Source organism: Drosophila navojoa, chromosome X (assembly GCF_054131105.1).
Source record: "Drosophila navojoa isolate 15081-1374.11 chromosome X, UAZ_NAV_1.0, whole genome shotgun sequence".
NCBI classification, from domain to species: domain Eukaryota; kingdom Metazoa; phylum Arthropoda; class Insecta; order Diptera; family Drosophilidae; genus Drosophila; species Drosophila navojoa.
The window spans coordinates 19,584,261-19,606,909 of record NC_142895.1 but is presented as its reverse complement, the minus strand read 5'-3'; the positions used below and the strand labels follow the sequence as shown (position 1 = coordinate 19,606,909).

At 40.3% G+C, this 22,649-nt stretch overlaps 1 protein-coding gene and 1 long non-coding RNA gene across 2 annotated transcripts in view; one reads left to right on the top strand and one right to left on the bottom strand.

Annotated features, from left to right (window-relative positions):
• LOC149090691 (uncharacterized) overlaps nucleotides 1–22,649 on the bottom strand; it is a 93,535-nt gene that overhangs the window by 34,009 nt on the left and 36,877 nt on the right. The gene's annotated exons all lie outside the window — the stretch shown is intronic.
• On the top strand, nucleotides 502–2,513 carry LOC108656080 (farnesol dehydrogenase). Its single transcript, XM_018107993.2, has 2 exons — nucleotides 502–1,102; nucleotides 2,178–2,513. The coding sequence occupies exons 1-2, from the start codon at nucleotides 530–532 to the stop codon at nucleotides 2,352–2,354; spliced, it is 750 nt and encodes a 249-aa protein (XP_017963482.1). The 5' UTR covers nucleotides 502–529; the 3' UTR covers nucleotides 2,355–2,513.

The window sequence follows — 22,649 nt, the reverse complement described above, 5'->3', positions numbered from 1 at the left end:
AAAGAGAAAGATTTGGCAATCAAGCAAAAACTTTATAATCATATTGCTGCAATAATATTCAACACTGTTTATTGTAATGCAATAAAGAGCTCATCTTCAAAAACTTTTGGACGATGATACTACATAGCCGAATCTGATAATCTCAGGCCAGGCTATAGCTAAATGTAAAATCACTCACAATTTATGACACCCACAGCCTATGGGGCACTTATCAGCAGCCGGACGGACGGAGTGAGCTGATAACAGCGAAGAGCTGGCAAACAAACAAGCCCTCCGGCCGGATCGGCGCAGTGAACCTGAACCGCGGAGCAGCTGTTGTGAGGTGGCCTGTTTCGCAGCGCAGAGCAGTGAGCGAGCGACACGTCAGGCCAAGCAGCAGAGCGAGAGCGGGAGAGAGTGAGAGCGAGCAGCAGAGCGAATGATAAGCGGTCAGCCTCACTGCCTCGCTCTCGCTCTCTCTTTCTCTCGCGCTCTCTGTATAAATAGGTCGCGCGGCCTAAGCATCGACTCATTCACTCAGTTGTCTAGCATGGATCGGTGGCAGAATCGTGTTGCGGTCATAACGGGCGCCAGCTCGGGCATTGGCGCTGCCTGCGCCAAGGTCTTGGTGGCCGCCGGCCTGCAGGTCGTTGGCCTGGCACGTCGCACCGAGCGACTGGAGCAGCTGCGTCAATCACTGCCCAAGGATCAGCAGGCACGCTTCCATCAGCGCACCTGCGACGTCTCGGCGGAGGCGCAGGTGAACAGCGCCTTCGAGTGGATCGAACAGCAGCTGGGCGGCATCGATGTGCTGATCAACAATGCGGGCATCCTGCGCGACGGCCATCTGCTGGACATGCCCACCAAGGACATCACCGATGTGCTCCAGACCAACCTAATGGGCAGCATCTACTGCACCAAGCTGGCCGCCAGCAGCATGCGTCGCCGCCAAGTGGCCGGCCATCTGTTCTTCATCAACAGCACCGCCGGCCTGGCTGGCTACAATCCCGGCCACATCGATCCCAGCCTCAACATCTATACGCCCAGCAAGTTCGCCTTGACCGCTGTGCACGAGATTTGCCGCCAGGAGCTGATCACACAGAAGTTGAAAATTAAGACAACGGTAAGTCAAAGGGGATGGGATTGATGAAGTGGCGCTAGACTAGGGCTTGATGCTTGGTAGAACTGTTGAAGTTGAAGTATTTGAATTTTTAGTATCAGTTTGAAAAAGCATTCAACTGTTATTTGAGGAAAGTATTTACAGTTCTTCAGAACACTTACTTTGCCTGATGAAGTCATAAATTAAATGAGTTGGGCTTAAAATTAAGTCTAAATAGAGAATTTTGATTTCGAGATTTAAAATTTTCCAACAATTGATAGTAGAATTTATGCGCAGTCATGGAGTAAGTAGAAAGTTTTTAGCTTGAAAAAGTGTCTGAAAAAACTCTAACAAAAACTTTTATAGAAAATATTTACTTTCTGAGAAATTCTTCCGTTTTTGCCGAATAGCATTGATTTATTATTAATATTTTTGTTTATTTATACAATTTTTTCAAGTATTTCTCATTGTCTCTTTATGAATTGAGCTTACTATTTTTATGAAGCACTACAATACAACTCTTTAAAGTCGTAAAGAATATATATGTATATGACTATGTACATGTAAATGATCTCTAACGGAATTTAGTGTAATTTATTCGTTATTATCTTCTTTACACTCAATGTCAAATGAAAATTGCTACCCTTCTAAAATACATACATACATTCTGTTCATAATTATAGTAGTAGATAAGTAAATAGTAGTACGTAGATAGTAGGTAATTCATGAAAATAGTAGTATTTTCATGAACATCACTCTATTTGAGGAGCTTCAAGACATTTTCTTTAATGAGTAGCATACTTACTGAAGTTGTTAAACTACTCAAAGAAAGTGTACGAAAAGCTAACTAGCTTTTCGTATCTCCCTACAGCAAATAAGTAGTATAAATCATAATAGCACTTAGTCAGCACATAATACGTAGCCATGCAGGCATAGGCAAGAGGCAAATTAACTAACAGACAGTTGGTATTACTACGTATAGATATTAGATTTCTGAATTGCCGAAAATGACGGAGCAATTAGAGCGCCAAATAATCTCCCTGAACTCCCCAAAGCCAAAGAGAGAACAACAAAATAAATATTTCTTAAACACTTGCAGAGCATTTTCCCCGGCTGGGTGTCCACGGAGATAGTGCCAGACGAGACTAAGGCCCAGCTGGGCGATGTCATTCTGCAGGCCGACGATGTGGCTCAGGCGGTGCTCTATGCGCTCTCAACTCCGCCGCATACTCAGGTGCAGGAGATAACGCTGCGTGCGGTTGGCGAATGGTACTGATAGCGCTTATCAGCTGATATCAAGTGTGCACGTGCTCGAAGTTCTTGTTGTTGTTGGTGTTGCTTAGGCTATGTAATCAACACCTAATAACAATCAAATGAACTTGACAACTCAATGCACAAACACACACACACACACACACACACACAGACATACACATAAATAAATACACACACACACACACAGCTTGTTTGTTTGTTTGTGTGCCTTGGGCTTGAATTGTTTGCGCAGCAGGCGGAGAGGGAGGGGGGTGCTGTCGATGGGCGGGGCACATTTCGTTTTTATTGTAATTGTTATGATTATTGTTGCTGATGTTATTATTGCCCGTTAGAGTTTAACAACAACAGCGTCAAATAAATAATTCAGTTTCATACATTAATAACGGACTGTAGAACTGTTATTGCAACCACAGAGCCACTCAACTGTGGCCCAAACACCGACACCAAGCACCTTGCACCACGCACCACTCACCACGCCCCACGCACCTTGCGGTTAGTCATTTTTAATACGCGGCCAATCGATACTTCAATTAGCCTGGCCAAGAGCTATAATATTGACTTGTTAGCAGCACATGTTAAATATTCAGAAAGGCTCTCCTTGAATAATTGATACCCTGCACCCAACCCACCCAGCGCGTGTCCTTCGGCTAACTGGCAAACTAGCACTTTAACGAATTCATTAGAACATTCCCGTTCGCTCTGTGGGTAAACTTCAAGTTTTTTGTCTAATATTTGGCAGAGTAATAATACAGCAAAGAAACTGTCAACACAGCCCTAATGAACAAAGAGCCAAGCTGAGTAGTTTGCTAAGGTCTTAGCTCATGCTCCTACTCCAACTTAATGGGCAGTGCTTACCTATGGCAAAACTAGCTGATTGAGGGTGAGAGTTTCATTTAAACTGTATATATTTTGTTTGTGATTTATTTCTCAGTACTTCTTGCCCACTGCGTATACTTAATTGTTGTTAAATTGTTGATTGAAGGTGAATGGAGCACGTAATAATGTAAAGCGGGGCAAAAGTAAAGAATCAGCTACTCTGATATCCTCAGGTAAGTATTCTCTGTCAATTGAATCAAGATTCTATGCATTGCCAGCTGTGCTTCAATAAGTTAATTAACTAATCTATGGCTGCTGCTGCTGTCTAATGCCTTTAATTCCAATTCAATAGAGCTGATTAAGAGAGTCGAAAGGCGCTTACAAACAACTCAGTCGATTTCGAGCCACATGAGCTTCCTAACGGCAGATCTCAACACGATTTGCTACTCAGTCAGCCTTGAGCGCTGTGAAAAAAACAACACACACACACACACGCGCGTTAAAAATGTTGTTTAATTAACGAAATTGCAACATTAGCGGCACAAAGTTTAGATCTTAACTCTGCATTCCCATCTGCCACTCCGATTCCAGTGCACACGTTTTGCCAAAGGTTTATTTTGCGTGTAAAGCGCTGTCGGACAATCCAGCGCAACTCGCTGTTGCTTTTTACCCCATGTTTTCTTTATTTTCCTATTTTTTTTCGCGTGTTTTCTTTTCCCCTCTTTGCCAGCTTCTGCTCGGTTGCCATACAAATTCTTTGGCTACAGCGGAAAACGCAAACTTTTTTCAAACCTTTTAATGACAGCGCATAGCAATCCTTTTTTTTTGTGCGCTGCTACACCCACATGAGCAGCCCTTGCGTGCGTGTGTGTGTGTGTGTGTGTGTGTGTGTGTGTGTACGTGGGTGATGTGTTCAGGCAGTGTGCCTACAACTTGGCAGCTGCGTTGTTTTAAGCCCCATGAGGCAGCTGTTTGTCTGCCCGACCGCTCGCTCGGCGGGCCCCAGCTCCTGCCTCACGCTTCCTGCTGGCGCTGCTGCTGTCTATGCGCTTGTCAGGCACCCAGTTAGACAAGTTTTGTCAGCCGCAGCTTTGCACTTCACTTCACTTATTTCCGGCATTTTGTTTTAATTAAATTTATGACAAATGTCATATAGGACAAACTTTTGGCAACAACAACAACAACAGCAACGCAGCCCACCACCAACAGAAAACAACAACAACAACAAAAAATTGCATTCAACACATTGGAGCTGAGCATGAAGGCAGCAGCTTTAAGCAAATATTGAACACTCACACACACACACACACACACACACACTCACACACATATGCAGCTCATAAGTCATCTCTAAGTTTTGAGCACCGCCCAACTTCAAATTAATATTCAGGCTTAAAGACTTTAGTCTAGTTTTCTACTACTACAAGTTTTGGGATACTTTTAAAATATACGAGAAACAAATGAAAGAGGCCAAAGTTTTCATTTAATTTCAGATTAATTACTGCAGCTTAAATCTAGATATCATAGCTTTCATTCGTTCAGAATTTTTGATATTATTTATGCCATGAATATTTTATTTTTCCACAACGAAATCGGGAACTCGAGACAAAAGTTTCTTTCACAAGTCTCGGCGTTAGCCAATTAGGATTTATTACAACACTTCTAGGCAATAAATTAGAAATTATGTGAATTAAGCATTTGGGTAACACATGGCCTAATGTAGCCTGTGCAGCGCTTGGCTTTTGGAAACTCATTTGGTAAAAATAAAACTGGCTGCGCATATACGGAATATATGTATTTAAATAATAAATACTTCTTTGAGTTTGTGGGGTTTAAGAATTAGAAAGAAATAAATATAATAAAAGCAAAAACGAATGTCGGGCCTTACCGACTGCAAAATACTCAGTCACGGCACAAATATTGCTTGATATATTTTCAGATAAGCCACGCCCCAAATGGGGGTAAATCTCAATGGTTTACATTCATAAGATTATACAAAATCCATATACTCTATTCACTCTCGTGAATGAGTATAATTTGTGTTTAATTTGCTTTAATATGCATGCAAATTTTCCTAAAATTTTTACCCCATTTATGAGTTCAAAAGTAAAAGCAGAAATATCTGGATAAATCATACGCAATTCCTATATAGAAACTCATCTATATGCATTGGGATAGCAGAAGACATTGTGTTTAGCATCATATATGTCAGATGCAACGTTGTTCTCTACGTTTACTTTAGTTAGGCACTGGCCTAGCTATGCGGTGACCTTTGTCCAGGGCATTGTTTGGCTTATGGCCCCTATGCATGTGGTCGAGCGTTGTCTGCAGCCTCGGGCTGCACACAAAATCCAGTGGATAATTTTGTATAGTTTGTGCACCAAAATTTCTATGGCTGTGGGAGGGTGGCTGTGCGGGTGTGTTGGGGTGTGTGATTTGTTGGTTCGCTTTAGGCCTGGACAAAGGCATTTTTAAGCAATTTAGGCGGCCGTTCGAGCTGACCTGCTGCTGGTCCCTGTTGTAGTTGTAGTTGTAGTTGTTGTTGTAGTTATTCACTTATATTTAGTGCTCCTGGTATCGACATCTAGCTACCGAATGACAACAGAGCATACACGCAAGAGCACCCACACACACACACACAAATGCACAAACATATATGGCATAAAATGTGCTTTGATAGAGCGGCCAATCGAAAGGGAACAGCGCCCATGCACTTGATGGCAATGCAAACAGTATTAAAAAAAAAAAAAAAAAAAATTAAAAAAAAAAAAATTAAAAAAAATAAATTAAAAAAAATACTTAAATAAATAATAAAAGGAAAATGAAAAGTATATAAAAAAAATAGAAGATTTTTAAAACACACAAGCCGACTTTAAAGTTGCCCTAACAAAACTTCGATTTACTCAATTTAAAGTTCGCTTTGAAAACAGAAGCTCGCACAACTGAAAGCTCGATTCAATTATATCCTTGGAGCACTTGCCAAATGGCATTAGCTGCCGCCTGATTGCCCCGAGCTGAATAATGTTTGACTTGAGCACTTAGATGTTATCTAGGAATGGTCTCTGGAGCATCTTTCTGCTGGTTATCAGCCACTGAGATGCAGCAGGGTATGCAATTGCTTTGTATGCTCAGCAAAAAAAAAAAAAAAAAATTTGTTTACCAACTTAATATGCTTTTAGCACACTACATGCCAGCAGGAGTGGGAGCAGGAGCAGCAGCAGCAGCAGCAGCAGCGGAAGCAACCAGCCTCGCTGGGCTCTGTGGTTGGCCTGAAGCAGATATATGTATGTATGTATATGTGCATAGGCACTTTCCATAGGGGCTTTGCTTTAGCAATGAGCACTTGACTGATTAGATATGGGAATTTTTGAGTGCGCTACTTTTGACTTGAGTCGCAGCGTCTTTGGCAACATTTGGCTCCAGGGACTCGGTAGTTGGCAGAAAATTTGCTAAAATATATAAAATATATAACTTGCGATATGAAATACATGTATTTGACCACAGAGCGGCACTGGAATGTCAATTTCATCTAATTGCCCAATTACCAGAGGCCTTACAAATTCCTAAGATTTTCGCCGAATTTAATGTGCTGCAAATTATGTCGGCCCATTTCGAATAATCTAAAGCGGCAAGAGTGGCCTAGTTACGCTGCCTCTATATTTATCTCTAGCCTAAAATAATAATATATTAAAGGATAAACACCTCTCACACACTTTTCGTGCGCTTCAAAGGGATTTGTGTTTTGGATCCACTTGCAAAGGGTCACATCATCATCGCTCAGAGTTTTGCGAAGCATTTTGCACTTTCTATTCAGCTTATTAATAGACTAATTAAGTGGCAGCCAGACTCATAATGAGCTAATATATATACATACACACTTAGCTACTTTACTAATTGCTCGTTCATTAAAATTTTGTAACTTCAAATGGCATAAAGTCTACGTATGTATGTGTGTGTGTGTATAACCTGCTATAAGCTATGAGTGATTCAAGTGGGCTGAGCGCTGAGCGCTGGCTGCTATTTGGTCAGAGTTTCAACTGCAACTGCTCGATTGTAAAGGAATTTCATTTCGAAAAGCAAACAAAGTGAGAGGGAGGGAGAGAGAGAGAGAGAGGGAGAGAGAGAAGCTGCAGACTTGCCTGCTGTCAACGTGCTCAAATATTATGAAATACAATCAAATTGGAGACAAATATGCATGCAGCGCACACATGAGCATCGCTAGAGATGGAATTTCGTTGGGAAAACATTTGACGAATTGTCCGACATTGTCGACAAAGTTTGCTCAACATTTACATAATGAAGCGAACTAGATTTGTTGACTGTTTGCCATAGATGGATAATATTTCGATACTTTAAGGTTATGTGGAAAGAGACTAATATAAAAAAAAATATCTTTATATATCTATATATATATATAGCTATACATTAGCTAACCTCGGCAGGTTCGCTTTATTACGCATAATTGCATTTGCTAATATTATTTCAGGATAAACACAAAGAAAAAAAAAACACCTGTATTTAGCTGCATTTGTCTAGTGCAGCTGCAACATGTGTAATTCCAAACAACTACACTTTGCCTTTGGGCTGGCTAAATGCGTAAATAAATTAAATGAAATGCTTTAGACGAGTTCTGCTAAAAAGCTTTTGGCTAATCTACATGGAAAATCTTTTACCACGAATCGAATTTACTAAACATTTGTTTTGTTGGGCATTATCTAAGAGCGCTTTTCGCTTGAATTTTCATAAAAAAAAAGAAAAAGAGAAATAGGAATACAAAAAAGTAGCTGAACACAAATGGCTGCCTAGCTTGATAATTCCGCATTACGTATCAACATTTTCTAAGCTTCCGCCAAAAGCGCGAAATGCCCGACTTTCGCACTGCATCGCTGCGAATCGACATCGACTTTTTCCGGGAAAGCATTAGATGATTACGCGGATTTGCTGTACTGTGTGCTGTCTAGCAAGTGAATTGAGTGTAAGGCATTCTAAAGCCAAGCGCTATCAAAATATTTACATCTAGTTCAGATCTAGTCAATGGAGATTGCTAAAGAGCTGTGTCGTAGGTCAAGTACTCTCATTGACCAATTGGCAACTCCTTGCCATTCTTAGAGATATAAAAGATTATGCGACTGCTGACCTCAAGCAACCTTCTATATAAGACTGAGCAATTAAGTTGATGCAGATAAAATGTAAAACATACGCGAACAGGACTCTGTGCTGTTCAAGCAGAAACATCGCATTGAAGGCCGCCGCCTGGCGCCGTCAAATGAACTGCGATGCAGAGCTTTGAGGTATTTACGACCACATCCAGAGAGATGCTCCAATTACTCAGCATGGGTAACCATGGCATTAGACGTACACGGATTAACATTTTAAATTCAAGTTACAAGCCGCTTGAACTCAAGCGTTGGAGTTCAGCCGTGATCGTCTGAGCTCAGCATTAATTGTTTTTCGAATATACTCTCACTTTATCTCTCTCTCTCTCTCTCTATCTCTCTGTCTCCTTCTCTTTCTCTCTGCTTCTCTCTCTGGGGCACACTCTAACAAATTTCCCTAAGCAATGTCCAAGCTTTGATAAAAAACTAATGCAATACTTGCCTCGAGCTGTCAGTGTGTGGGTCGGGTGACATTCGTATATCTAGCGATTCCTTTCTTTGGCCATACTCAAGGCCAAAGTGAATTCATTCTGCACTTTCAAACATTTTCATATGTGAACGACTTCTCAATATATGTATATGAAAATCGATTTCCGAAATGGAATGGTGACATTTTGAATGGGCTACACTAGTGACGAATGCCAAGCCATCTAGATATAAATATTCGTGTAGTTAACTATTTCATGCATAAGCTGAAAATTTAATGTGACTCAGCAGCAATCGACGTTAGCAAACATTTGCTTAAATTACTTTACGGATCTCTCGGTCTCTCTATAAGGCTTCATTGTGCACTTATCTTTGATACTAAATTCATTTTCAACGTTCCGTCAATTGAAACTATTTTAACGCTTAGCAGACCACAAAAATGGCAATTACAATTTCAAAACTCTTAATGTGCAACACATATATGTATATTAATATATGTGTATACTAATATATATATCTACATTTTGAGTACTTTCAGCACACGCTCGTAATGTAAACTCCAGAGGCAGAGGCAGAGTCAGCCCGCAGAGCTCCCACGCAGAAAACTTCTGCTTTACCCTAATCAGTACTTAATGGGTGTACAATTATGTATGTATGTATGTATGTGTGTGTGTGTGAGTTTGAGCAAGAGAAATGAAAAGTTGTTGCCTTCATTTGCGCACTTTTTTCAGCGTATCTGTGTGTGTGTGTGTGTGTGTGTTCGACAGGCAAACCTAAGCCCTGTTTTATGAGGGCAAACACAGACAACCAACGCAAACAAATACTGCATCGAGGCTGAAAATGTGCTATATGTAAAGTCAATTTGAATTCGGTAATAGAAATTATTTTTAGCAACTGTCCGCTATGAGATAAATTGGGTCATAAAGGTCATCGCGCCGCAGTTGGCCATAAATTTCGACCATTTGATACATTTGTGAGTCGGCCACAGCAGCGAACTGCACTGAGCTGCACAATCCGACATAGTTTTATTAAACGCTCGAGATTCTCTTCTAGTCTAAACGGCTTAGCCACATACCACATAGCGATTTATGGGCAGCCACGCTGCAGCCGAGCAGCAGGCGGAAGTGCAACGCCGCGCCGTTTGGCCAAGAAACGCAGCAGGTGCCGTTGCTGAGCAGCTCCGCTTCCGTTTCCGCAACAATATGGCGCCAGACAATGGCGTCAGCCCTCAAATAAAATAAATTTACAAGACTATTAGTAAAGTGTCGGCTGCTCTGCAGCAACAGTTGCTGCTGCTGCTGCTGCATTGTGCTAGCGCCCATTGTGCTCTGCTCTTGACTTGTTGCCTCTGTATCTATTTACGTGGCACAGCTGGTTGGCCCGCAAATTTGTGGCTCGAGCAGGCCTTTCAAATGCTGAGCTCGCCTGCAATTATACATGCATGCATATACTACTTATTATCAGCATTACTCATACGCCCACCAAACTGCGGCAGCTCGTTAAATCGTCGAGCTCAACCAAAGTCTGTTCAGGTGCAATGAAGCTGTCAGCGGCAGGCGACATTTGTCCGAAATGCAAAAAAATGGAAAAAAAATGTGAAAAAGCTCAAAATTCTATATGTATATATATGCATAGCGGTAGAAAAAATAAGTCGAGGCTATGTGGTGCAGTGTATGCGGCTAAGCGATGCCCTGTAATAGCAAAAGGATTTTAAGAAACGAGATAATAACTTATGCTGACAATTAATCGAAGAGCCAACCAGGCAACTACCAAAAGTTATCGATATCAACTTTCCTTCGATTTGTTGCATACGTACTCCCAAAACTAGCATACCCCATTCGCATACATTTTCTATGCCTAAAGAAAAGAAATAGTGAAGCAACGGCTGCCGCTGTCTGTGTGGCACAGGCCAACGCACTTTCAAGCATTGTCGAGTGACTCTCAATCCCACGCCCACAGCAACCGTGCTGATGGGCTGCTGGGCTGATGGCTTGATGGCTGTGCTATGCCGTTGATAGCTTTTTTGCCAACTGTAACAGCTGCAAGTCATTCATGAAACTTAAACGGCCTCGTCTCGGCGAACTTTTTTTTTTATTTGCCAACTGCACCTTGAGGTGAGAGTGAGAGGGGGAGGAAGGAGGAGCGAATGAGAGCAGAAGAGTGGCAAAACGCTGAAGAAAAGAGCAAATTGTCAACTGCCAAATGGTTGCAGTCTCTTTGCTGTTCGTTCGCCTCTTCACACGCCCCCAACCCCCCAATTGTCGCCACTGTCAACTGCCTCAAAGAGTGCGTTTTGTATCATTGTCAGAAATCAATAAACATGTCAAATCGAAAAGTTGGCATTTCTTTCATTTCAAGAACAACTACATTTCTCTTCTTCTTCTTCGTGTTTGGCACTTTGATAGCAATGAAATATCATACGAAACTCGACATTTCATCAGCAATAGGATAAGGAAGCAGACTGCCTTCTACTCTAGTTACAGCTGGCCGAGACAGACAGACACAAACTTCATTCATTCATACTGAGTGAGCTGCTTTTGTTATAGAATCTAATCGATTCCGTCTCAAGCACAACAAAGGGTCTCTATAATCGGTTTATGGGACAGCGACAGTAAGTCGCTTTAGATTTACGCGAAACTGTCTTCTTGAATTTTCCATGAAAATATCAATTAGAAGCCAGCAGTTGAGTGTTGCCGACTGCAGAATACACTACCAATAGGAGAGACTTATAGACAGTTGGATGGATAGTTGAATGGAGAGTTAGAGCGCCAATATACCCTCTCCCTTCTTGAATGTTAGACATAGCTCTCTTTACACTGTACATCTACACTGTACATCTTTCTCCTGATGCTAACAGAGCAACAAATTGTTTGTTCTAAGTACCGAAGCCTAAAATCCTATTACCATATTTATACGCTCTGTCACTGTACACAGACAGTGTATCGCTCTAGCTTATCTTTATTCAGGCAGCAGGTCACTCTCGGCTGCAGCCATTCAAATGAATCGATTCTATGAAAAAATAACTCCAATAATCATAATAATAATGAAACATTTTCCACAGCGTGCATGACGTTTCCATAAAATATTAATTGAATTCGAAAACAATGTAATTTTAATTGGCGACCAAGTGCTCGACATTCGCAACAAACTGACAATGGAGCGGGGCGCACAATAGAGAAACAACTGTTTTCTATATATTCCATGTATTAAAAAAATAAATAAATAAAACATGACTCTGGTCAAATGCAAATCATGCACATATATTATTTAAAGTGTCAAAACTTCTGCTAGCATATTGAGAGAGAGCACTTAACTAAATAAGCTCTGACTATAACTTGAATAGTACTTAGAGAGCTTAGCAAAGGCTTTCATTTAACACCGATTCAGAGCTGTTGGGCTTAAAAGTTCAAGTTCTGCTTGCAACACATTAAAAACTTCTTAAACTTGTATTGCGAAGCATTTCGTTTACACAGCAGCCAAACTGGACGGGACACTGAGTCGCAACTTGTTAAAAAGTTCCCAATTTCTATAATAGGATGGGATGACTTTCTTGACTTGTCGATCAAATTTGCAAAATGCAAAAGTTGTTGACACGCTTCAAGCACATCGAGCTAATTGCGAGTCACGAAGTGAGTGCGAGTGCGAGTGCGATGCAAGATATGTACTCAAATTAATATTTAAAATGCCAATGCCAACAGTTGGCTCAATTAATAATCGAAGAGAGCGAAAAAGACAGAAGTTTGTATACCCTAGCTGAGCCTTATGTATTTTGCATTTAATATATCATATAAATTAGGTATATCAAATTAAAATATATGTATAAAATAAAATGATATAACAGATATGCTGAATAGAATATTTTTAAATAATTTAAATATATAATAAATAAATAAATATATATAAAAAAAATTTTAATATTTCGTGTTTGAATTTTTTTCGTCGCTTTCAACATGAAAACGAGTATAAATATATATGTATATATATTATATATATATATATATATATATCAAACATATAGTATATCTAGCTATAGGGTATATACAGTCTCCCACTGTATCCCCGCCTGCCTGACATATTCTGTGGTTAGTTTCTAATTGCTGCTACGATAATATCTAGCTACTTGACTTAAGTCGCTCGCTTAGCTCAAGTAGAAGAAGAAAAATTTGCTTTTAATTAAGCAAATTGATAGCTGCAATGCTCAGCATGGCAATGCATTAAAAATTTAGCAATTAGTACCAGGCTGAGTTTCCACAAAAATGAAAAAAGGAAAATGATTGGTAATTTTGGGCATCAAGAGAAAACTTTTGTCGTCTGCGCAGCTAATTGATAGATAATATGGATAAAGTAAATAATATAATAATAAATATAATGCAGCCTGATAAGATAAGCTTTGGCTGATATCTGTGCGTGTGTGTGTGTGTTTGTGTTTGTGTTTTTATTATATTATTCATTTACATAAATAAAGTTTTATGGCAGATAAGTAAGATTGATGTGCTTTGACTGGGCTTATTCGCCGCCAAGTCTCTAAGCGGCACTTATTGTGGCCACATTAAATGATTGCCAAACGATGACAAGCCGATAGCCTCGACTGATAGCCAACGGAGCAATCATGCTATTTGAGCTGCAACTCAAATATCTTGTCCCACTGTCAGGACAGACCCTAAAGGGAATAGTGTGAAATGGACGCAAAGGCAAACATTCGATTCCAAGTTGATTGAGATTTCTTATTGCAATACGAAAAGTCGCAGTGATATGGGAGCATTCAAAAGTGAGCTGCAGCTGATGTATATATTTATATATACATATATGAAAAAGCCAGGAAACTTCTTGACTGTACAAGAAAAACATGCTCATATAGGCTATATATATATATATTGTATATTGAGATACATTTGATTCAGATCGTTCAATGTCAATCATTCGGTTTGTTTCAAAAGCAAAGCCAAAGGTGTTGACAGCCCAAAGTGCTGCAGGACTTTGTCATCCCTTCTTCTTCTTTTTCTTCTTCTTCTTCTTTGTTTTGTTGAATACGTATTGACAGTCAAACAAATTGAATATGAATTGAATCAGAATTGATTATATTACAAGACAAATGTGTATGAAAGCAGCAATAAATATATACATTTATACATTTCTCATGCACACACACGCACACATACGCACACATACATACAGCCATGCTCGAAGCTTTAAAGAATTTGTCTATTCAGCGTCGCGCCACTCGTTGTGGCACTTAGACAGAAATTAGCTGAAGAGCCATAATAAATGCTATATTTATATTTCTTATGTTGGCTGCACTCTGTTTGTTTTATATATTATTTATTTATTTCAGTTTTCATTCCACATGACGCATAAATTTTGTTTCTCTTGATGCTCTCATTTTTTGTACGTTGCTCGTAATTTTTTGGTTTTTCTTTTATTTTATTGATTGCGCACATTTGAAAATCAATCAGCAAAACAGACTGAAGTTTTGTTTATTTGTTCATTTTGCAGTCGCCGCTCGTTTCGGCACGAGGAAACACTCTGTGTCTAATGGGCGTAACATCAAGTGCCAAATTGCCAATGATTTCGTGTTTTCCCTCCTTTGCTTCTTTTTTTTCTTTTGCGTTCTTGCATTCAGGCCAACAATATGAAACTACTTACACTCTGGCCATTCGGGAAATTCCCTTTGTGCGTAATGAGTTGGGTATGAATTATAGAAGAGAAATAATTAAGCCATTATGCTCATAGTTTGTACGAAATGAGATTTCGAATATATGTAACATAGTCAAGTATTTTCTGGTATATACTAAAAGTAATTCGAATTTAAATTGTCTTTCGCTGCCAGTTAACAATAACTTGGCGTCTGACACTATGGCTTCCCCCAGTCTAGTGAGTCTATAAAAAAAAGGGCTTCGGTCATGTCTACACTTGCAAAAGAGCTGAGAGGCAGCTGACTTTGAAATGTGTGCGATTACACAGCGTTTGTCTGGGTGAGACAGAGAGAAACGAGAAGAAATGAAAAGGAAAGCAAGACACAGGCAGCCCATAGGCAAGTGAGTAAAAAAAGAGGAGAAGAGAGGGAAAAAACAGAAATTGTGCTGAGAGCTGAGTAAATGAAAACTTCTTAGCAGCTCTTAATCTCAATTCAATGCTGTTTCCGTTTAGCCGGCTGCTCCTGCTGCTGCTCCTGCTGCTGCTCCTGCTCCTGCTCCTGCTATGGAAGATATTGATGCCGCTGCCGTTGGCCTCTTCGTATGGCAGCTAACTGCAGGCAATTTTTCTATTTTCCACATCATTAGTTTTGAATGAATATTATATGGTAGTTGTTGTTGTTTGATTTTCCTGGGTTAAACGTCCAGGGCATAAGAAAATTTGCGAACTGGGCACCACTGCGGACTCGCATAAGCAAATAAACTTACAAATTGGCCAATGTCAGAGCAAAGCAGCTGGGCGGGATAGGCGGAGGGCTAGACCCCAGTTCATTGGCAGCCATAAATCAAAAACAGGGGCCATTTAATAGGCGAGACCATTGAGACTCTTGGCCACCTGCAGCAGCCGACGCCGGCGGCCAATGGAATTAGTTTTCTTATTTGACTTTAGTCACCGGACATGGGACGTGGGACGTGGGACGTGGGGCGTAGGACAACACGGAGAACGCGTCGTATGAGCAATGCCCCTAAAGTTTTTGGGCGTCTGGCAATCATGCACGAGCGGCGTAAAGGCGCATTTGAAGTGCCCTATCCGGACCTATCCAACTCTCTTTACCGCCACACCCGTCGACCACGGCGTAGATATGCCCGGGGACTTGTCATCAACATAGTCAACTGAAGCATTTACAGAGAGACAGTGAGAGACTGAGAGAAAGAGAGAGAGATAGAGAGAGATAGAGCAAAACACAAACAGGAACAATTACGTACGAGCGAAAATACAAAAACATACAACAACGACAACAAGAAACAAAAACAGAAAAAGGCATAAATAAATAAAAACAAATTCGAAATAAAATTATTTCGTCTTTTTTTTGTGCAGCCAATAAGGTAAATCAAGCAAATCAAAAAGAGAAATAAAATCAGAGCAAATAGAAAGAACAGAAAAAACATCAGAGCCGCAGGCTCATATCGCATATTTATGGACATTAACAGCTATACATACACACACAAGAGATAGATGAAGAGCAGCAACAGCAAAATCTGTGCTTAAGAGAACCTAAAGCCAATTGTATTTAATCTCTATGGCAACTGCATAGCACATCATTGTTGGGATTGCGCAGAATATACATATATAGTATATTAAATGTATATGAAGAAGTCATTCAGGCGTGAATAGTGTTTGATAAACATAGCTGAACGTAGAGTGTTTGGCAGTCAGGCAAACTCGCTTTGCTCCAGCGCTAAAGCTACACAATTTTCAATCGTTCGACTCAGCGAATCGAGTGCACATTTTACAATTCAAATGACGGCCAATCATTCATTCACAATCGACGACTGTGAACGTAGTCAATGCCACTCAATAATTCAGCTCGAGTGTCAGCCAAACGCAGCTCTTCAGCCCACTATTTACATAATTTTCACCTAGGGGAAAGACTAGAACCGTCAAGGTAGCGCCATAAAAATCATTTAAATCGAACTGCTTCGATAACTGGACCAATTGGCCAAGTTGGCACCAGTTCTCGCCCCACTAATGACACTTCCTCGAGTGGTCCGCGAATTGGTCTATTATGGGTATTGATAGCCTTTTAGCATTCGATAAGTTTTATGGTTTTCGGCATCGCTTCAATGATTTCGATAAATTTCCAGTACCAAATTACAGTCAATTGAAAACCTCTAATGTTCACGTTTCAATTTGAGCCTGACAATCGTTTCCTTTGAGCTTCCTTTAGAATTTTTGGTTAGCTTTAATTTAGTTTAGTTGAATTTAGTATTTGCATATTTCATCGAAATGGTAAACAAATAACAATTATTCGTGAATTTAATCGAACTTTGATTGGTTTACTCACTGTGGACATATGCTGGCAATTACTTAAGCCTTAACTTTTGCCAGCTTTCTGGAAAAGTAAATGTCATTTCGTTATGTTTGCATTTCCATGCTAAGACTGAACACAAGTTTGAATCTATGTGTGCCTGTGTTTGTGTGTGTGTGTGTGTGTGTGTGTGAAACAACAATTGATTGATCAGTACAAAATCAATGTAAATTGCTTTTGTCTGTTTGCGTATACTTTTTGCCAGTCATGCAAACAATTTAAGCAACATTTTCAAATGACATGCGAGTTTTGCGTTTGCTTTGTACAATTTTGTTGTTGTTATTGTTGTTGTCAAGCACTTTGACTAATTAATTAAGGCTGCATTCGTCCAATGTTCGTAGGAGCTAACTTAGCTAGCATGTAATTTATCAATTTACATTAGCAAACAAATAACGCAAGGCCAATCACAGGCAAACACAAACACACTCACGCTTTGAAAACCCGCACACACACACACATGGTTGACCGCAAAGGGACATTTGATTTGTATAGCATACTTTTGAGGGTCTTTAGAACTATATGCCACATGCACCGCAAGCGGCAACTGCAGTGACCACAACAGTCAGTATTCATAAATGTAACTGTAACTGTAACCAAGTTGCCTTTTGTCAGATCGTATTGGTGGGATTGCGACTTTTTTTACCTAAATGTGCTGTCATATGAAATACAAATTTAGATATTATTAGCAGAAGTTTTTTCTTAGACTATAATTGTTTTGGCTTACTTTTACTGTTACTGTTACTGCTACTACTACTGTTACTGTTACTGTTACTGCTACTGTTACTGTTACTGTTACTGTTACTGTTACTGTTACTGTTACTGTTACTGTTACTGTTACTGTTACTGTTACTGTTACTGTTACTGTTACTGTTACTGTTACTGTTACTGTTACTGTTACTGTTACTGTTACTGTTACTGCTACTGCTACTGCTACTGCTACTGCTACTGCTACTGCTACTGCTACTGCTACTGCTACTGCTACTGCTACTGCTACTGCTACTGCTACTGCTACTGCTACTGCTACTGCTACTGCTACTGCTACTGCTACTGCTACTGCTACTGCTACTGCTACTGCTACTGCTACTGCTACTGCTACTGCTACTGCTACTGCTACTGCTACTGCTACTGCTACTGCTACTGCTACTGCTACTGCTACTGCTACTGCTACTGCTACTGCTACTGCTACTGCTACTGCTACTGCTACTGCTACTGCTACTGCTACTGCTACTGCTACTGCTACTGCTACTGCTACTGCTACTGCTACTGCTACTGCTACTGCTTCTGCTACTGCTACTGCTACTGCTGTTACACTTAGTCAGCCGACTTTGCCAGCCGTCAATAAATCACAAACACAGACCACGAATCGTCAGAGGTCGGAAATTAAAAGTTGCGGCTTGGTAACATCGTCGAATCCTAAGTCTTAATTAAGTCCGGCGATAAGCGGCCTTTTTGCAGATTTATGCATTCACTTAACGCTTGACAGATGCAAAGAGTCCATAATACAACACTGCTCGACCATGAGCTATTGCTTTTCCATTTAACTAATGAAATTCTGGACTGCCCGTCCAAGGCAAGGAAATGCGAATGGCAACGAACTGTATTTGCTCTGCTAGGTGGGGCCTGCTCTTACAGTAAATAACAATGTCTGGGGACAGTTCAAAGAAATTCCAAGTAACAATATCGCAAAACAAAGAGAATCTTTGGGCAATGTTTGGCACAAAGCTCACACACACTTGATATGCGCTCGAATTTAATTTGCTTTAATTGAATTATCAAAATATGTTTCCATATTTTATTTCTCAAATACTTTACGAAAGAATTTTTCAAAGAACTTCTCCAATATATTTCTCACACTTAATTGAGACATAATTGAGCTACAATAAATGTAAACATCTTTCTGTTGCTCGTCTCGATATATCATTTTATTTTCGTTTAGTGTAGATTCCAACACAAAATAAAGCAAATGGCCAAGAACAACAATGGCTTCCACATCGCTGAGAATGTTGATGCTCATGCCGATGCCGCTGCCGCTGCCGATGGTGTTCCTGTTGCTGTTGCTGTTGCTGTTGCTACTTTGAATGTGGTCAGAGGACCCAGTGCGTCCCTTTTTTTTAACGGGCAACCCAAACTTGCCTTCGTGCTCCTCTACTCCCTGCACGGCTCGGTATTTTCCCTTAACCCACTGTCAGTTGTTTCAATGTATTATTTATATTTCATTAAATATTAATGCGTTTGTTTCTGAGTGAAGTGGAGTGGAGTGATGTGGAGTGGAGTGGGGTAGGATGGAGAAGAGTTTAGTTGAGTTGAGCTCGTGCGATACCCTGTACATATGTGGTAGGCAGTGTATGCCGGCTTATACATAAGATATGAGAGGCTTCCCGTCCATCATTTAAATTAAGAAAGGGAACCGTTTAAGCTAATATTATTTTATTTTTATTTTTATTCGGGCAAAACTTGATTCCGTACTTTGCCCCTGTCTGTGTCTGAGGTATCTGCGGGCATTGTTGTTGAAAACGTTTCAGACTCGGTTTCTTGTATGCTCTTTGTTTTGCTTTTAAAGCATAATTCCACCCTCTTTGGCCAGCCAAGCCAAGCTAAACCAAGCCATCCTCTACACCTGTACCGTGCAACTGTGAACTTTTTAGCTCTCGACAGAAGGAAACAACGCAGTCGCAAAGCGCCTGTCAAATGGTCCGGGGATGGATTGTTGATGGCTCTGATGTGGTGCTGGCCTGGGCTTTGCTTCTGTTTGGCTTGGCTTGCTTTGGTTTGGCTTTGCTTGGCTTGGCTTGGCTTGGCTTGGTCTGGTGTGGTCTGGTCTGGTCTGGTCTGGTGTGGTATGATTCGGTCTGGTCTAGTTAAACAAAGGGCGAAGGACTCACAAAAGAACCGGCACTGAAATGAGCAGCAGCCACTGGCAACAGCTATAACAACAAGCGCACACACACACACAGGTCTAAAACGCACACAATTAAAAAATAACAAAAATGTGGCATAGCCCGAAAGGGTAAAAGACAGTGCTGTCTGTTTCTTGGCCTAGCCGAGCAGCTGAGCAGCCAGGCCAGGCCAGGCCAGTTAATTTCTGTATAAGCCCCCGCAGGCAGCCAACGTTAACGGCCAGCAGAAGGTCATGGCAATGCTTGCTCAACCTCCATTAGCCATCCGCATTTATTTATTTTAGTCTATACCCAAAGCAATTTATGAAATTGCCAAGATTATGCAATACACATACACACATACATGCAGGCAGACAAATTTATATAGGCATACATATATATATATATGCACATATTTATGTGCGCATTGCAATTCAAATTGATTTTCCGGCTAAAGCGGTCTATTAAAGGTTTTAATAAACAATTTCGATTGGGAGGCAAACCAAATAATTGCAAACTGTAATTGCAATGAACATGACCAAAAGCCTACACATACGCATACACATACACATACGCACACCCACACACACACACACATAGCTTTAGTTTTTGAGCTGGGAATAAAGTCAATGTGGCAGCCCACTAAATTGTTCACCCGGAAGTTCTTGGCGCCACAGCAAAAGTTCACTGACATGCAATATGGGCATATGGAACGACCGAAAGCCATGAGAACGATGACAAATGAGAAATTAGACGAGCGGGCGGGGGCGGGGGCGGGGACGGGCCACATGGTGGCACATGAGGGAGCGCGGAGAACGGAGAGCTCAAATATTTTCAACAACTATTTGCCTATCCTTTGCTATTGCCACAACTTAATGACGGTTTTGCAGGCAATTTTTTTTTTTTTTTTTTTGTTCTTGTTCTTGTTCTAGTCGATTGCGTGTCAGTTATGAAGCCATTCCCACCATGCTCCATAAAGCCGGCACAGCTATATCAGACGCCCGCCCCACAAATAGTATACCCTGTTAAACTTTAGTGGCACGACCATTTGAGTTCCAATTCCCAGTCCCATTCCCATTCCGATTCCCATTCCCATGACCATAACTTGAGCGCTATTGACACTCGCGTTGATAAGTTGAGCAATTGTGAAAGTTATTTCTGAAGTGGGGAGAGCGCATTGACAAAGTGGTAAAGGCAGTGAGTCTGGAGGCGGGAGCGGGAGAGGGAGCTAGAGCTGGAGCTGGTCGCACGCGGCCTTGAAGCAGTGTCAAGAAGGCTTCGCATTTCAAGTGGCAGCCGCAGCAAATTGGTAATTGATAATTGAGCTATGCTTGGGCTCAACGCGAATTCGTTGCGCAGTTGTTTAAACATATTTAAGAATAGCTAATTAAGAGCAGTTAGCAGTTAGAGTTTTTTTTTTTTTTTAGAAACATTGCAATAAAATTTTCAATTAGAGAATTATATTAATATATATTACAAATATTTAAATGGGAAATGAATTAAAGCAAGCATAGCTGAGCTCTGCTTGAGTCTAGAAATAAATTCCTTTTTAACACAAAATTGATTTTTAATCAGCTAATGATTTAGATACATACATATGTATGTATGTATGCAAGTGTAATCAAAAATGTTGTAAGCATCATCAATTATGCATTCAAATAAATTGATATCTAGCTGATTATTGCGCATACGCCAGATTGTACGAGCAACAACAGCGAACTTAATTGAAAATGAAAATGTAATTCAGCGCCATGCGTAGCGCTTGGAAATTTTGTCATTAATTATTGGCGCACGTCAGCGTATTTATTATTACAAGGCGTTGAAATTAATTAGACAGCCACTGCCAGCCAGCATACCAGGCCACACGAACGCAGCACAATTTGGGCCTAAATGCCAGTTGGCCATACCAAAATGTTTTCCCACTTCTGGGCGGCCAATCAAAAACCCAAATGGACAAACACTATCTGTTGTTGTTGTTGTTGTTGTTGTTGTTGTTGCTACTCCTGCTGTTGCTGTTGCTGTTATTTACATTACGCTATTTGACTTAGTGTTCTATTTACGATTGCCTTGTCAATGGGCAAACAGTCGATTAAGTCAAAGCTGAGCGTTAACTACTGCTGCAGCAGGCTGGTCTTGGCACCGAGTTTACATTGATAATTAGCGGGTTTTTTGGTCTATCAATCCCGTCTGATGGATGCCAATTAAATATTGAGTGTCTGCAAGCAAAAGGCATTGCCTTCTAATTGGACTCGCACTATGGTCCAATTGCACTTGGTTAATTAAAAGCATATGCAACCGGGCCTAGAGCAGCACATACATTCAACACTCGGCCGGGCCAAACAAATAAGTGCTAATGATCAAGCGGCAAACGTAGCTGAAAACAAATTACATAATAACATGGGCACCGATAGGCACAAAGTTCTTGAAAATCCAATTAAGTCTGTCGTAATGGAATACATTTTACACCAGCTACCAACTAATTTAACTAATTAGTTATCTACGAACGGCTTAAAGCGCCAAGGCAAAGCGGCACGGGTACACATAAAATATGTCCTACGAGATTGTCAAGAGACTGAGGTGAGAAGTAAATCAACTCGAATAGAAAACATTGATCGCCTATGAAGTAAAATTTGAATTCATTTATTTGGATAAATGTTGACTTTATCTTTATCCTTTCAAGATAGACGAATGTTAAGAAGATCAAATATAATATGTGTGAATTGGAAGTATTTCTCTGTCTTACTTGTTACTACCAATAAAGGCTTTTTAACAGGATTCCGAATTTTAAAGAAAATAAATAATAAATTTCTCATGTCAATCAGTTTTTTAGTTAACAAAGTTATTCTAGTTTTTTGTTTATAGAATCGAGCGGCAAATTTATATATATATATATATATTTACACTTATCTTTGAATCCAAAGATGGAATAAAATTTATTTGGAGTAAAAATCAAAGTCAAGCTAAAAATTTGTCAATTATGTTTGTCAAATTGATGTATTTTTTTTTTTTAATTGGACGCG